The sequence below is a fragment of the Notolabrus celidotus genome, chromosome 24, assembly GCF_009762535.1.
Source record: "Notolabrus celidotus isolate fNotCel1 chromosome 24, fNotCel1.pri, whole genome shotgun sequence".
Lineage (NCBI taxonomy): Eukaryota > Metazoa > Chordata > Actinopteri > Labriformes > Labridae > Notolabrus > Notolabrus celidotus.
In genome coordinates this window covers 1,593,990-1,609,073 of record NC_048295.1, presented here as the reverse complement: position 1 = coordinate 1,609,073, position 15,084 = coordinate 1,593,990, and the positions used below count along the sequence as shown (strand labels likewise).

Genomic DNA, 15,084 nt, shown 5'->3' with positions numbered 1-15,084 from the left:
GTGATAAGGTAAAATATATTTATGAGGAAATTTTAAATGTACACCTGCATCTAAGTGCCAAAGAGGGGCTTTTTTTGCAAACAAGTGTCCTAAATCTTGGGAAGCCTTGCTCTCTCTCTCTCCTCCAGCTGATTGGAGAGCCCCTGCAGTACCTTACACAACCTGCAGAGGCGCTAGTGAGCCTCCCACACACACATACACACACACTGCTCTGATAAAGATGTGAAAATGGCGGAGTTACAAATGCTACTGGAAGAAGAGATTCCAGCAGGACGAAGCGCACTACTAGACAGCTTTACCAATTTGGAAAGAGTCGCTGAGTACTGCGAGAGCAACTATGTCCAGGTAGGCTGGCATGTTATTGAAAAGAAAGATGGAGTAGTTCTTATATTTGACGAGCATCACTGTCGGAGGGGCGAGCTGCTAGCTAACAGGCTACCTGCTGCTAGCACTGATGCAGCCGTTAGCTAGCTTTAGACATTTAATGTGATATTTAACACTTGGGTTTTTAATTCCCTGCTGTCATAAGATGTCATAAGTGTGTACTCTTACTTATTTCTATCATCATAACATTGTGTGAGAGCAGTACATCCACTGTGTGCCAGTGCGTTAGCATGCTAGCCAGCTGCTCGGCATCACCCCATGGTCCAAATAAGCAAACAGGGACCGTGAAAATCCATTCCCCCTGCTCCCTGGGGGATCAATCACTCAATCACTGGATGCTACAGCAGCACAGCTGATCATGCACAGGCTGGAGATGTATGAAGGGATATCAAGACAGATTAATCTGTAATGAGCTGCGGTTGACAGATGATAAACCACCGTGACAGCTCTTCCATGTGATTTATGATGTTGCACCGAAACACTCCCTTAGGTACACATCAGACCAAACATCCCTGCTCTAACCAGCCAAACATGCTCAATTAGATCCTGCAAAAGACTTTTGTCTCATCTTCATTCATAAATTCTTCCTCAGGCTGCTGTGACTTCTGTCATGGTGCATCTATGAGTGAATGTCTCCAATGAAAGACTTGTGTAATGTGGAGCATGTTGTCTTGTGTGTGCTGCAAGTCCCATTCACAGCTTTTCATTTATCATTGCAGGTTTGATCTCCCTTTTACTTCATGTTTGGTCACCTGAGCCTCCTCACCCCACACCTGACAGGCCTGTTATCACAGGGGTTCAAATACAAGACCCAGGGATGGATAGTTACTAACTACAGTTACTTTAATTAAGAAGCTTTTTTTTAGTTTTGCTTTTACTTGAGTGAATTATTTACTTACTCTTTCCACCCCTGCCTAAGCCTCCTCTCACCCCAGGTTCAAATGTAGGACCACAATATTAGCTGAGAGAAGGTTTGACTAAGTGTGATGCTGAAATTTGACATCCTTGAAGAACAAGGCTGATCAGGTCTGACAGGTTGCCCAGTGAAGGCGGCGGCCCCTTGGAAGTTGGCAGCTTCCTCGTCTGGCGTGCTGCCCTGTTTTCTCGTCACGCTGCAAGGTTTTCCCAGCTGCTGTCAGTGGACATTCCCACTCTTAGATCAGCTGGACAGAAATATTTGTTGGAGGGAAATTTATAAGGATGCTTCACCTCTCACTCTCAGTCCTAATTTACATCCTCACCCTGCCATGTCTGCCTCTAAGCGGGGTTTGTGCAGCATTAGTCATGTAGGAGTGGACACTTGTTGAACTTGTTGGCTTTTAAAGACTGCTTGAATCATAAAAGCTGCTGTGGCCAGGGTTGTGTTGGTATTTGATTTGCTCTGTTGAAATTCAAATCCCACAGGTTGTGAACATTGATAGCCTTTATTTACATGCTGCATAGTCTATTTGCCTGGTGCATTCAAGACTTAACTTTGAATGTCCACCTGGGTGGCTTGCTGTATTTGGGAAGAGTGATAGGGAGCTTGTAGTCAGAGAAACAGTGCTGAGTAGTTGCACATCATCCCTGCACTATTTTCTACCACGGGGAGAAAAAACGTGGAAGCATTTCCTCCAAAGTCATTGATATTTTTGATCACAGAAAAAGGCTTTTGGCAGCTCAGTTTGCTTCTCTGATGTACAGAGACACTACTGTTAAATAGTGGCTCTATTGTGTGTTATCAGTTGTAATTACAGTGTTTGTTTTGGAAAGGACACTTGTTGTATTAAACTTTGAAATGTCTTGTGACTGATGATTAGGAACCTCTAATTTTAGGAGGCACTTTTACTGCACAGCCAGCCCCTGATATGATCCGCTAGATCAGTGAGGGTCAGTATGGACCTTATTATCCTCATTAGGGATCAGCTAGATGTGACCGATCAATTAGAAACAACTACAGCTTCTTCATCTGCAAAATATAATCCTCTTTTGGGTATCACAGTATCCCTGGCATGAAATGAGGCTCATAAGAGTTATTCTAACAAGTTTATCAGAGGGTTACTTAGATTGGCTTTAATCAAGGAGAAGAAAGCACTGCTTGAGGATCAATAAGCAGCATACGCCTTAGTTGAGTGGTTGGATTCAAGAGAGAAAAAGTCTGATCTAGGAGCAGATAAATGGTCTCTTAAAACTCAAGGTATGTCACCAACTTAGCTGTTATAATGGGAATTTTCCTCATCACCAGCTTCTTACCTTAAGGCATTACATATTTGACTGTGGCTGGTGAAATTGCTCCGTGCATCGACCATCTGCAACAAAAAGCAGTATCACCAGTCTATTAGGGAATGTGTCTCATAGATCAGAAATGTCTCTTTTATGCCCTGCCCTGCCCAGGAAGCAGCTCCAGCTACACTCCTGACTTTTGCCACATAACCTGTTTGTCCTCATGCTCCAGCACTGCTGCACCCTCCTCGCTCCCTCAAATGATGCTGTTTGTTTGCAGACTGTGCCTCTGTGATGATTCAAGGGATTTAGTAGCACTGGATTCCTGCAGAAATGTATCATGCATCACAAGTGCATCACAGTTTCACATGAAAGAGAATAGCCATATTACCACAGAGGTTTCTACTGTTTGAACCAGAGGGGAACCCCTATTTGTGGCTTAATCTGCTGCTTCTTTATATTGTTGGTTTCATTACTATCTAATGTTCCTTCAACCACAAAAATTATCTAAGTACATAACATTCTTGCTTTAACAATCATTGGACACTGTTTTTAAAAGTAAACTACCGCCATATTTTAGGATTGTATGCTGTGCTTCCAGCCGTATCAGTGAGGAACACAGATTCCCAGTAGTCACATTAGCTGATCTGTCTGCCCTTTGATGCTCCCGTTGATGTGCCCACGCTGAACCCTCCATGGTCTGACTAGCTCCCTCTAAGGACTTATTTCACATGAGCTGCAGCCCCATTAACTTAAGCTTACAGAGTATAGAGAATATAATGCCAGCCTTCTTCTTCCTCTGCAGGCTGGGAAATGAAAATCTATCCTTTTTTTAGAGTCAAATGTCATCCTTCTCACTGCCCTCCCATCTTTCTTTTTTCAGTCTCCAGACAAGCAGAGGGCTCTGGAGGAGACCAAGAACTACACTACCCAGTCTCTGGCCAGCGTAGCTTACCTGATCAACACGCTGGCCAACAATGTCCTGCAGATGCTTGACATCCAGGCGTCGCAGCTCCGCCGCATGGAGTCCTCCATCAACCACATCTCACAGGTTGAGTAAACGGTTACCTTTAAGTTGGAGGACGACATACTCACTCAAATAAATGAATGAATCAAATGTTGTTCCTTTAACTGGTCTAGGTCCTTTCTCTATGCTGACTATAAAACAATATGTTTTCCATAACAAAGGTCTTATTGTAGGTTTAATTTGCAGGAGCCTTGTAAGCCGTGATTTTGTGTTAGACAAGTTGCATCTCATATCACATGTGTGCATGCATAATTCAGTATATCTGCAGTGCAGGCAAGTGTTGAGGCTGCATGCTGGATTATAAAAGATCTTTGGCACTGATTCCCCAGCTTGAATAAAGTTAAAAATGCCCTTCACTCCTCTTCTTCTCATCTTTCACTCATAGTTATCACACATAGGCTTTTATGGGGTTGAAAATAAACTGAAAGCAACAGGTTCAATGAGGTTTTGATTTAAGAATACATGAACCTGTCATTAAAGAAAATCTTCTTGTCCTCAGACGGTGGACATCCACAAAGAGAAGGTGGCTCGACGGGAGATTGGCATCCTCACCACTAACAAGAACACATCTCGCACGCACAAGATCATTGCCCCAGCCAATCCTGAGAGGCCTGTGCGCTACATCCGTAAACCCATAGACTACGGCGTGCTTGACGACATGGGCCATGGAGTCAAGGTAGATGTTCTGTTCTGTGCACCGTGATTTTCATCTCTTAGACTTAATTATATGGTTGAATTACCTGCCAGTGGAAGTATAAAAGGTCTTTCAGCAGCTGAGTTAGCTGTAGCGATCGCACTTTAAGTGAAACAGATTCTTTTGCCAGGAGAGGCAGGAACATAAAGAGCAAGAAAAGGCGACTTCTGAGCATCTCAGAAGATTCATCTGATTAGTCTTTGATTGATTGATTCAGCCGTTATGCTCAGTGCTACTGCTAACAGGTGTCACAACAGTCATTTCATAAAATATCTAAATAAAAGACAAGACTGAAATATAAATAGTTTCCATGCTGACTTTGTGAACACAGAGAGTTTTTTTCTATCTAATAAAATCTCAGGCTTCCACCTTACAAATAATGAATTTCTCTGATTTCACAGTGAGCCATTGTTCCCTGAATCTAACCATCTCGGCTTTATGGACAACATGCATGAATAATCATTGTTTTTCTCTCCTCCTTCACACACTAATTCTCTGATTTCTTCCTCTTTCTCTCTTCCTGCTTGCCTAATTTTGTCTGTATAATCAACTATAGTGGTTGCAAAGGTTTAAGGTAAGACTTTCAAAGAAGAGAGGGGTTTTGTGATTTTTGAGTTTGTTTTTTCTTTGTGTCAAGTTGCAGTGAGAACCCAATTTCTTTTATTTACATTTCAGTTTATCAGTTTGTGTTTGAATCAAGGATTGGTTTGACAGTTTGGGAATTGCTCTTATTTGGCATATTTAGTCCAAAGTGAGATGAGCAGATTGTAATTACTTTCTTCCTGCTCAGTTTGAAGTGGGAGACGGTAAGCTTATCTAAGCAGAAAGATTGGAAACAAGAGGGAAACAGATGTAGCAAAGCTGCACAAATTACCACCTTAAATCTCATTTGTTTAATCTGCTTTTCCACTTTTTGGGGGGATTAAACAAACAAGACATAAGGCTGTAATCAGTGAGCTTTAGAGGATTTTGGCAACTTTTGACAGAGCCAGGCTAGCTGTTTCCTGTGTTTTCAGTCTTTTAACTGAGCTGAGCTAACATAGTCCTGGCTCTAATATCATCTTGAAAAGACAGAAATAAAAGGAGCATCAAAGTTCTCATCAAACACAACAGGAAAGGGAATGAATCTAAGCCACAAATGTCAAACATTTCCTTTTTAGGACAGACTTTTGTTCCAGAAGTTTTGATTTCTTAATATTTTCCTGCATCTCAAGTTTTCTGAATAAACCAACACATTTCCACACCCACTGTCTCCCCCACAGGCCAGTGCTCAGAACATGAAGGCCGGAGGAGGAGGCACACTCCCTCACACCAACCCCCCCACACAGAAGCCCCCCAGCCCGCCCATGTCGGGGAAAGGGACACTTGGGTATGTAATGCTGTGTGACACCTTGAAAGGCGTTCAGGTGGGCATGATGGATGCAGAGCTGTGTCCGTCAAAGGCTGTTCAGAGCATAGCTGTGTTTTTGTGCAGCTTCTCAAGTAACCAGCACCCTTCAGGAGGATCCAGTTGCTCCCAGTTTCATCATCAACTCTTCACCTCCTTGTTTAATTAGTATCCTCAGGGTGATTTAAAATACATTTCAGTACAACATCTAGTCACAGTGGTATCCTTGTTGTGGGGTTCTTCTGCGCTGCGCTGTTAGGTCGAGGTCTGGAGTATCCCTTTCTCAACCCAATTAGTTCCATTCTAACTTTCTGTTCAAGGATTTTCTCATTAGACTGCATGCTACAATTAAGTGCCTCTTGCACAAAAACATTCCATACAAATGTTATAAAACTGAATTTTGGTGGTTAGACAGATTGAGCTTTCAATAACTTTAAAATGGTTGGTTGATTTCTCACCCTGATTGTGTCTCTCTCTCTGTATGGGAGATTTAATTAGAGACTGTTTTTATTTTGTTTATTTCTTGTCTCAAAGCTGGAGATGTTCATGATGTTTCCTGTTTTTTGTGTCTGACTGCTGAAGGTGTCTCTCATCCTGCAGGGACTCTGATAGTCCAGCTCATACGCGTTGTGTTCTTGTCACCTGTGGGATCTTCCTGGGTGTCAAAGTGCTCTTTGTATTCCTGTGTGTTTATGTATATATGTATGTGTGTGTTTGTGCCAGAGCTGTCTGTCTGTTGACTTTGTGAGTAATTGAGCGTGTCTATCCCATCATATTGACCTTCAAAGGGTGTGTGTGCGCGTGTGTGTGTTTGTCTCTGTCCCTTCAAGACGCATGCTGATCAACCACAGCTCCAACCCTCCATGATGCACCTCCTGTTGCAGCCTGTGGCTACAGGCGGCCATCTTTACTTGTGGTTTTTAATTTAATGGTTTCTCTTCTGTTATTCCTCTTTTTTCTTTTTGTAATTTACTTCCAGTTATGTGTTTTGTGACACAGTCCACCCGCTCCTGGCTGCCCCATATTCTTCATAGCAACCATAGCAACAGTGCTCAGAGTTGGGTCACCCCACTGTGTCAGCTGGGAAATTTACATACCAGCGCATCTTTCCAGGCCCAGATCAATAAACCTCAGGGTTGTCTTTTCTCTCACCATATTTTTAAACTGCAGAATGCTGTCGTGAAAAAACCACCTGTTGTGTTTTCATTAAATCAATCTGAGGGTGTCTCCTTCAGAATATACAGGCAGGGGGACAGCTGTTTCTCTTTTGTTTGACACTAATCCAAAAATGACCAGGGACACAAAAACAAAACATTTTAAGAGTAATTAATTAAGAGGAGGAAAGGCAAGGATTCAAACATGCTGTTAAAAGCTTCTGCCTAGCCCACTGTATCATAGATGCAATCATCAGACTTCCTTTTATATCTGTATAGGTCCCAAATAAAATAAATGATATCTAATACATATATAATAAAGAAGATTCCTGCCTCAAAAGCCTCAGGCTACTGTTAGCCTGGAGTTTGTGTATCTGTTACTCTTCTGTATCAGATAGAAGACCCCTCTGTGTGATTTTTAGCAGACAGCAGTGACTTCTCCCGACTCTCCCCACCAACACCTGAGGACTCGCCAGCCAACCCCGACATTCACCACCTGTCACACCCCATTTTTTTAAGTTTGCACTTGTTTTTTTTCTTGCTCTCCTCCCCCTCCTCCCCCTTTTCCCCTACACTTCTCTGTGGATGCCCCCTCCTCCTACCCCCCCTCGACTCCTGTCCTCCTGACCCTCTCGCAGGCGCCACTCCCCCTATCGGACGCTTGAGCCGGTGCGTCCACCCGTTGTCCCTAACGACTACGTCTCAAGCCCGACGCGCAACATGGCGCACCCCCAGCAGAGCCCTGCACGCACTGCATCCGTAAATCAGAGGAACCGCACGTACAGGTACCCCCTTCCCAATACCCAGCATGCCTCTGTACACTTCTTAAACACGCCCACTTCTTCCCTTACCTCCTTCTTCTTCTCCTTTTCTACACTTAAAAAGCAAGCCAGCCTCTCAACATGCCTCTCCCTCTCTTCTTTTTCTTCGTGGAAATTGTATTTAAGTTTACTCCCATCATTTTTAAAGTTAGATTCACATTATTTAGCAGGATTGACCTTTTGTGCAGCTCTGAGGAAATGCCCCAGTTTTTTTTTTCGACCCTCACCAGTTTCCTCTCCTGCCTGCTCAGAAAAGGGCAATGAAACGAGGACGAGGTGGAAATTCAGAGCTGTATTTAGCACGGCTAGACACAGGTTCCTATGGTAATAGTCATTAGATAGGCAGCGTCGCCCCCACAGTCCTGTCAACCCAATGTCAGCGTGTCTCCCAAGACGTTACTCTTTCATCCCAAACACAGAAATATTCACACATTCCCCTGTCAGCCCTGAGAAGAGTAAAAGCATGAGCTTTTGGGGAAAACAACATGAAAAAATTTGTTATTGCGCCCCATCTGTTGACCAAATGTTTCTGATATCTCTGCTCCGGAAATAGACGGGATTACTTTCCCCTGACTCTCCTCTCAGCACGAGTCTTTATGTGCACTGCTCCATCCACAGCTCATTTTCTTCATCTCTCAGCCATGCGCTCTCCTCTGTCGTACAGAAACCCTCTGCCCCATGTGTCTTTACGCTTCCAGCTTTTACAGCGTGTCATATCTTTGTCTTTGTCTTCTGCGTCACCTGTGTCGTGTGTCCTTGGTGAGGCTTCCAGCTGCTTCTTTTTATCACTGTGACATAGTCATTTCAAAGGCATAACTGCTCACGCTAACGCATCAATGCTCTTGAGGGTGCCACAATAATAATGTGAGATAAGAGAAGGCCAACACACAGCTCACCTGAGCTGCATTATTCCAGGATGATTGCACACCAGACGCAGTGTTGTGTTTCTCCTGGAATAGAAGGAATGATAATAGAGATGACATGTTTGTTTAATTTTCACTTTAAAATAGAGCAGCTAAAAAAATAGTGTATTAATGTAGGGTAAAATTGAGTGGAGTTTGAGTGTACCACCGTATGACAGGGTGTGAGTGTGAGAGTTTGTGGTCTGACGTGTTTGCTGAAATACTCACCACCAGCAGTGGCAGCAGCGGAGGCAGCCACCCCAGCAGCAGTCGCAGCAGCAGCCGAGAGAACAGCGGCAGCGGCAGTGTGGGCGTGCCTATTGCTGTGCCAACCCCAGCACCGCCCACTGCCTTCCCAGGTAACACCTGCTTCCTTAAGATGACTGTGTGCTCTCAATGTGTGTGGAACTAACTTTACTAATGTTTGTTAAGCATCCAGAGTTTCTACAGGTTCTTGTGTGTAGTTTTTAAATGAGAACATGTATGAACCCTGAATCCTCGAGTCCTTTCCTCCCTTCTCACTCTGAACTTGTCTTGACTCCTTCACTTGTCCTTTCTTCTTCCTTTTCTGATTTTTATCCTTCGGTTCAGCCACTATCCCCTCCAATCCCACTAAACCTCCCCCAAACACCGCCACCACCCCTGGACCCCCCACCTCTGCCCTAGACGGCCCCCCACAGGCCCCGAGCACCCCTGTAGAGATCCCGCCTGTTCCCCCTCCCCCTCCCCAGCTCCCTGCCTCCGCGGCCCCCACTGGCACAGGCCCTGCTACTTACGGCAACCCTGCACAAGGTGAGTGTAACCCGGGTGGGAGAAGCTCATCCACTCCTATGCCCACACCCCCTGCCTCCATCCCGCCTCCCCTGACATTCATCCTCCTGCCTGAAAGACCCTGAAACGTTCATCCACCAGCACCTCATCACCCTGGACGTTCAGTGTCCGACTGCTACCTGTTGATCACTCACTCCTCTAGGAAGGATGTCAGTCTCACACTTAGGCATGACTCTAAATCTGAGATACTGTGTCATGGTCAGTCATAATTAGTGTCTAACCTCAGTTGTAGCTCAAGTAAAAAGTCTCCTTCATAAGAAGATATCCCCACCTCACAAAGCCTTTACAACCCTTCAAAAACTTTTGGAATAACATAATTAGCAAAGAAATCATGGCTTGGCAAGATAACGTGGTTTGCAAGTTCTTATTTGTGTCTTATCAGAGAACAGTTTTTTTGATCTTAGCAAATCCTTAGTTACTTTGCCTCAAGCGCTCATAAAGAAGATTAGCTCTAAAGGTCACTGCTGAGCACTTTGCTTATGAATATTTAACCAAAACTGTCTGAAAAACCCAAACTGATCGTCTGGCCAGGGTGCAGCTGTTCTGCCACCTACCTCAGATTTTGGATTTCACACTGCTGACGGATGCTCCGCTCTTCATCCCTCACAGCTTTCATCAGCTGCCTGCGTCTGTGTTGACGATGATGTTGTTGCTCTTATGTTTTATGCATGAGCAGTGTGGTGAAATGCTTGCTCAGTGAATTCTTCATAAGAATCCATTCAGTCTTTTCTATTTATTGTGTGTGAGTGTGTGGCTGCATATTGTAATTATCAGTTCATGTGCATGATGTTGTTCAGGGTACAAAATGAAACCTCTTGGCCAAATATTAATACTAATGGAAAAGTAACTCTTAGAAATGATTCTTCCTCCTTTTATAGAAAAATTAAGCTATGTATATGACTGATAAAGAATCGTCATTGTTTTGGCTGTTGGCCAAAGTGTACCCTGCAAGGTAAACTAAAACTAACCATATTGTTTTAATGGCTCTCTTCTGACCCCTGCTGTTGTCTCCCCTCAGGTGCTGCTCAATTTTACAGTATGAATCGACCTGCGCAGCCGCCCCAGAACCAGCAGGTGGGAGGTTCGCTGCCGTACCGCAGACCCTCGTCCGTCACCAGTCAGCCCAACGTGGCCCTCAACCAGACTCAGCTCAACGGGGGACCACACTTTGCCCAAAACCAAGGTACTGTTTTTACAAGAGAAAGACCAGCCACAGTTTTCGCAGTTCAGAGCTGCACACATGCAGATATCTGTGCATATACTGTATGTATTCTTTTCTCTTAATGTATGAGAGGGATCTTTTTGTGTTGTTTTAATTGAAAGGCAGTCCAGCGTCTCTGTGAGCGTTCAGATATCCGACTCCTGAGTCTGTCCTCTCTAACTAAAAGATCTCGTGTCTGGTTTTGTGTTCAGTCATTTCTCATCACCTTCACAGCCTGAACCAAATTCACATCTTCAGCAGCTCCTTCTGTCTTTGCTTTTATTAGCAACCCTTTGTCCCCCAGCATCCTCAACTTTAACAGACATCTGGTCTACATTTTTTATTGAACATTCTGCCATAAGAACATGAATATTAATGGATATCTCAGGTCTGTGCTTTGCTTAAATCATTGTTCACGTACTGTGTCTTTTGCTCTTACTAAATCTTGTTCTTTCTCTTGTTCTGAAACTCTGCCCCGTGCTCCTCATATAGTTTTAAACCTGATTATCTTATGTCTTGACAGTTTTTATGTCTGTCCTCCTCCTTCCTCTCTGTGTATATTGATACTCTGTGGTGATAGCCGGCCCGCTCGCGCCCCCTCCCCCCTCCATGCAGATCACCCCTCAGCTGCCTCTGATGGGCTTTGTGGCCCGAGTTCAGGAGACTAGTAAGTGGCTTTTAGACCCCCTAATCCCCCCGCATGATCACCGTTCATATGAACTCCTTTCCCTGACAGTTTCAGTTACCCCTCCTCCGTTTGATAGAAAATGTTTTATACTGGAGTGAATGAGCGATCAACCTCCAACATCAGCTCCGTCTGGGATCTGCTGCCTCCACATGTATGTCCTCCATCAAAATAAAAAGGACAAAGTTGCAAACATTGTAAGCATGCATCAAGGTATACATTCTTACTATACCTAAAGACAAGAACCAGGAATATTCAACTACTTCTCTCCATGTTTTCTGAGTTTCTAACACATGTGACTCTAAGCATGCAAGTAAAAACTGAGCAGTGGAACAAAGAAGAAAAACTATTAAGAAATCTGACTTCTTGAAAACTGCAACGTTACATCTCTTGGTTCCTTTGGAGCAAATGTTGGTGGTTGACCAGACAAACAGATTAAACGTTGAAAGCATGTGTGTCTGTGTTTTTTGTGAGCATGGCCATGTGTCTGTATCGGGTTTGTACATTTTATTTCCTGTTGTGTCATACCACTCCACTTTTATTTTTCAGTACCCAGCATGGACTGTTTGTGTTCCCTTTCCTGTTGCATGAGATCGCCAGTCTGTGTCCCTCACAACAGACAGTCATCTCTGTTCCTCTTTTTCTGCCTCTCAATTGGTTCTCTTATTCTTTTCCTCCTGCCTCAAAATTACTTTCAGTCTCAGACGTGCCGCCGCCCCCTCCACCCGCAGAGGAGCCGGTGTTTGAAGAGCCCACACCCCCTCCCCCACCACCAGAGGACTATGAAGACGATGAAGATGAAGAAGAGTCGGCAGTGGTGGAATACAGTGATCCGTACGCCGAGGAAGACCCACCTTGGGCCCCGCGCAACTACCTTGAGAAAGGTCAGCCTCCCTGACAGTAGTTTTTAGACACTTCTGTTCCTCCTCTGATACATCTCATCATGATATATCTTCATACTAGACGAAACACACATCAGATCTTCCAAATGTGTCAGCTGCTCACATCTCACTTTTCTCCCCCTCTATTTCCTCAGTGGTGGCGATCTACGACTACTCCCGGGACAAGGAGGACGAGCTTTCTTTCCAGGAGGGCGCCATCATCTACGTCATCAAGAAGAACGACGACGGCTGGTATGAGGGTGTGATGAATGGGACCACGGGCCTGTTCCCCGGCAACTATGTTGAGTCCATCATGCACTATGCCGACTGAGCAATCCCGCACATCAGAGCTGTTGGATGGGGAAGGGAAAACAGGGGAGGGAGGGAAGCCAAGGGTTGAAGGTCAAAGACTTTGATCAGACAGAGCATGATCACCTTCGGGCGGAGAAAGAAAAAGAGACAGGGGGAAGAAGGAAAGTTATTGAAGAAGTTGCAACATGACAAACTGAAGCCCGGTCACTCTCGCGACATAGGCGCCATTGTAAAACAACCACTACTCTAGATATATCCTTCCCTGTAATATTTCTTTCTTTGATTCCTTATTTGACTGACCGGACCAGACGGTGATGGATTTATTGTATTTTCAGAGTTTTGTGTTACATTGAGAGGTCACTACATTGATTTAATGCTTCAATTTTTCTCTTGTTTTACCAATTTGCCCTTATTTTAAGGTATATTTATTTAGTTTTGTAGTGGAAGAAGTGGTGAGGTGGGAGTTTGGGCTGCTGAGTCGGGATTTCCGCGTCGCAGCTTCAGAGAAAGGGCTGGAGGAGAATGCCCTCAATGTGTAGATTTTCTCCAAAACACTCCAGAGACATTTTAGAGAATTAACTCCTCTCTATATATACAGTATAATGCAACAACAATATCCTCGGTGAAGGGGGCAAACAGTAGTTTCCGTACTTGACAAAATATTTGGTAGGTACCTCAGCAGGGAGCGTGCCAAAGTTCACATTCACTTAGATTTTAAAAAAAGCACATCAAATGTCTTAAGGTGATACACGAAAGGGCATAAAAGTAGAACAGAGAGTGCTTTAAAGACAGGTTCTTGAACCTTTTTCGTATTTAAGTTAAATATTTTGCACCATGTTAGCCCAAAGGAGCAAATTTAGTCTTGTGTGCATATTTCCAGAGAAGGAATCGTCATCCAGCCCTCAAATAAAAGAGGAAAGTGAGATCCTCAGTTGCACAATAACCTGGATTTTGAAGTCTGCAGCTCCTCTCATGAAGTGTATTAGCTCCAGTGCTAATCATTTGCAGTGTTTGTATGCATTTGAGACAATTTTTTATTTCTGCTGTTTCACCAACGGGTCCAGAATGGAGTTTTTGCTTGCAGAGCGGCATGTTTGGAAGAGGAAAAAATATTCTTTTCTGCTCTACTGATGATTAATGTCTTAATATTTTTAGATATGGTGTGGTTTGGTTTTTGATATTCACCCATAACAACGACCACGACGATGCATTTAGGTCATTTCTAAGACGCTTGTGCCATATTGAAGTGCGTATTGATGTTCAGAGGTTCTCACTTCATTTGCAATAAATCGGCCAGAGTGGGGTGGAGTTTCATTGAACTACAAAAACTTTTCCTTTTCAAGTTAATCCCAGAGTTGTTTTAAATCAAAAGCACATACATTTGTAGTAAAAAAAAAAAAGGTGTAGAAGAAGAAATAATATAAATGTGAGATGTATTACGTCCTAAAACAGGACTTATTGAATATGAAAAAGAAGCCAGCTGTTGTGTTGAAATGGTTTAACCGTCGCAAGCCCCCGATACTTCTCAGCGCCGTCGGTTTAGGCGTTGTTTGTCCTCCGTAAAGTTTCTGATACGCTTGGCTGTTGGTTGTTTGCGAGGGCTCAGTGCTTGTACTTATGTCAGAGTTTTTATTTTCTATTAAAAAAAAGAAAGAGAAATAATAACAAGTGGGTCTGTATGTGAGTCTTGCATGCCATTGTTCTTATCTGTACTGGTGTCCCAAAAAACCTTATGTGGCCAGATCACCCATCCTTAAAAGACAAGCAGCCCCTGCAGCTCTGACCAGGAACCACCAGCCTCATCCAAAGAGACTGTAACTCAAGCCCACGTCCGAGGAGCTGCATTCTGACCTGAGGGGGAGGAAGGAGGGGAGGGACCCAGCTTCCTCCCCCCTCTGACTGTAGCCGCCGTTACGTCCGTGGTGAAAAACCCCATGTGAAAGCTGCTAGTGAATCCTGCGGACAAAGAAATCTCCCTGAGGTGATAAATGTTACACTCCAGACTGAAGCTTGTTTCATAACACTCATAAGATGACACTTTAAAAAAATACAAAACAAAGCCCTCTGTCTGCAGGATTCACAGCTCCCTGGAGTCACAGACATCCTCTGGGATGTCAAGTTTAACACTCCATAATGCCATTGTGTTGCACAGTTAAAGTTGAATTGCAGAAGTATCATATTTGTAAAATCATGAGAACAAAGACAATAAAATTATTGAGATTTATCAGTGCTGTGATGCTTCGTTCTTGGATTTGTGGAGTTAAAGGGGGATCTGATTTTAGGGGGAAATGTGAGCGATTGTCAGCTTAGTTTAAGATATTTTAATTTATTATATATAATCTTTTTTTGTTAAACTGGATACTGATTTATAATTTATAGTCTCTCTTTCAGTGGCATTATGTTAGTAAGGATACAGGGACATTTTTGAGATATTATTCAGTTGTGTGCCATCTTTAGAGATGTAAAATAACTTTAAGGTACCAGGTTTTTACTTTGGGATACTTTGTCCATATTTTGAGACACTAAGTCATGAGTCACAGACACAGATTAGATCTGTATCCTAAGAATTCTTTATAAGGAAGTAGGCGGTGCTAATGTGGGCT

The 15,084-nt window shown here is 43.6% G+C and overlaps 1 protein-coding gene across 4 annotated transcripts; it reads left to right on the top strand.

Moving 5' to 3' along the window:
* Window positions 1-152: 152 nt before the first annotated feature.
* Window positions 153-14,705, top strand: LOC117808095 (abl interactor 2-like). Of its 4 annotated transcripts, XM_034677584.1 has the most exons (10): window positions 153-345; window positions 3,470-3,637; window positions 4,113-4,289; window positions 5,570-5,676; window positions 7,487-7,633; window positions 8,806-8,930; window positions 10,421-10,585; window positions 11,184-11,270; window positions 11,987-12,172; window positions 12,325-14,705. In XM_034677584.1, the coding sequence occupies exons 1-10, from the start codon at window positions 229-231 to the stop codon at window positions 12,498-12,500; spliced, it is 1,455 nt and encodes a 484-aa protein (XP_034533475.1). In that variant the 5' UTR covers window positions 153-228; the 3' UTR covers window positions 12,501-14,705. The 4 variants fall into 4 exon arrangements, with proteins under 4 accessions (XP_034533475.1, XP_034533477.1, XP_034533476.1 ...); XM_034677586.1 differs by lacking the exon at window positions 7,487-7,633; XM_034677585.1 differs by lacking the exon at window positions 11,184-11,270 and having other exon boundaries at window positions 155-345.
* Window positions 14,706-15,084: the final 379 nt, after the last annotated feature.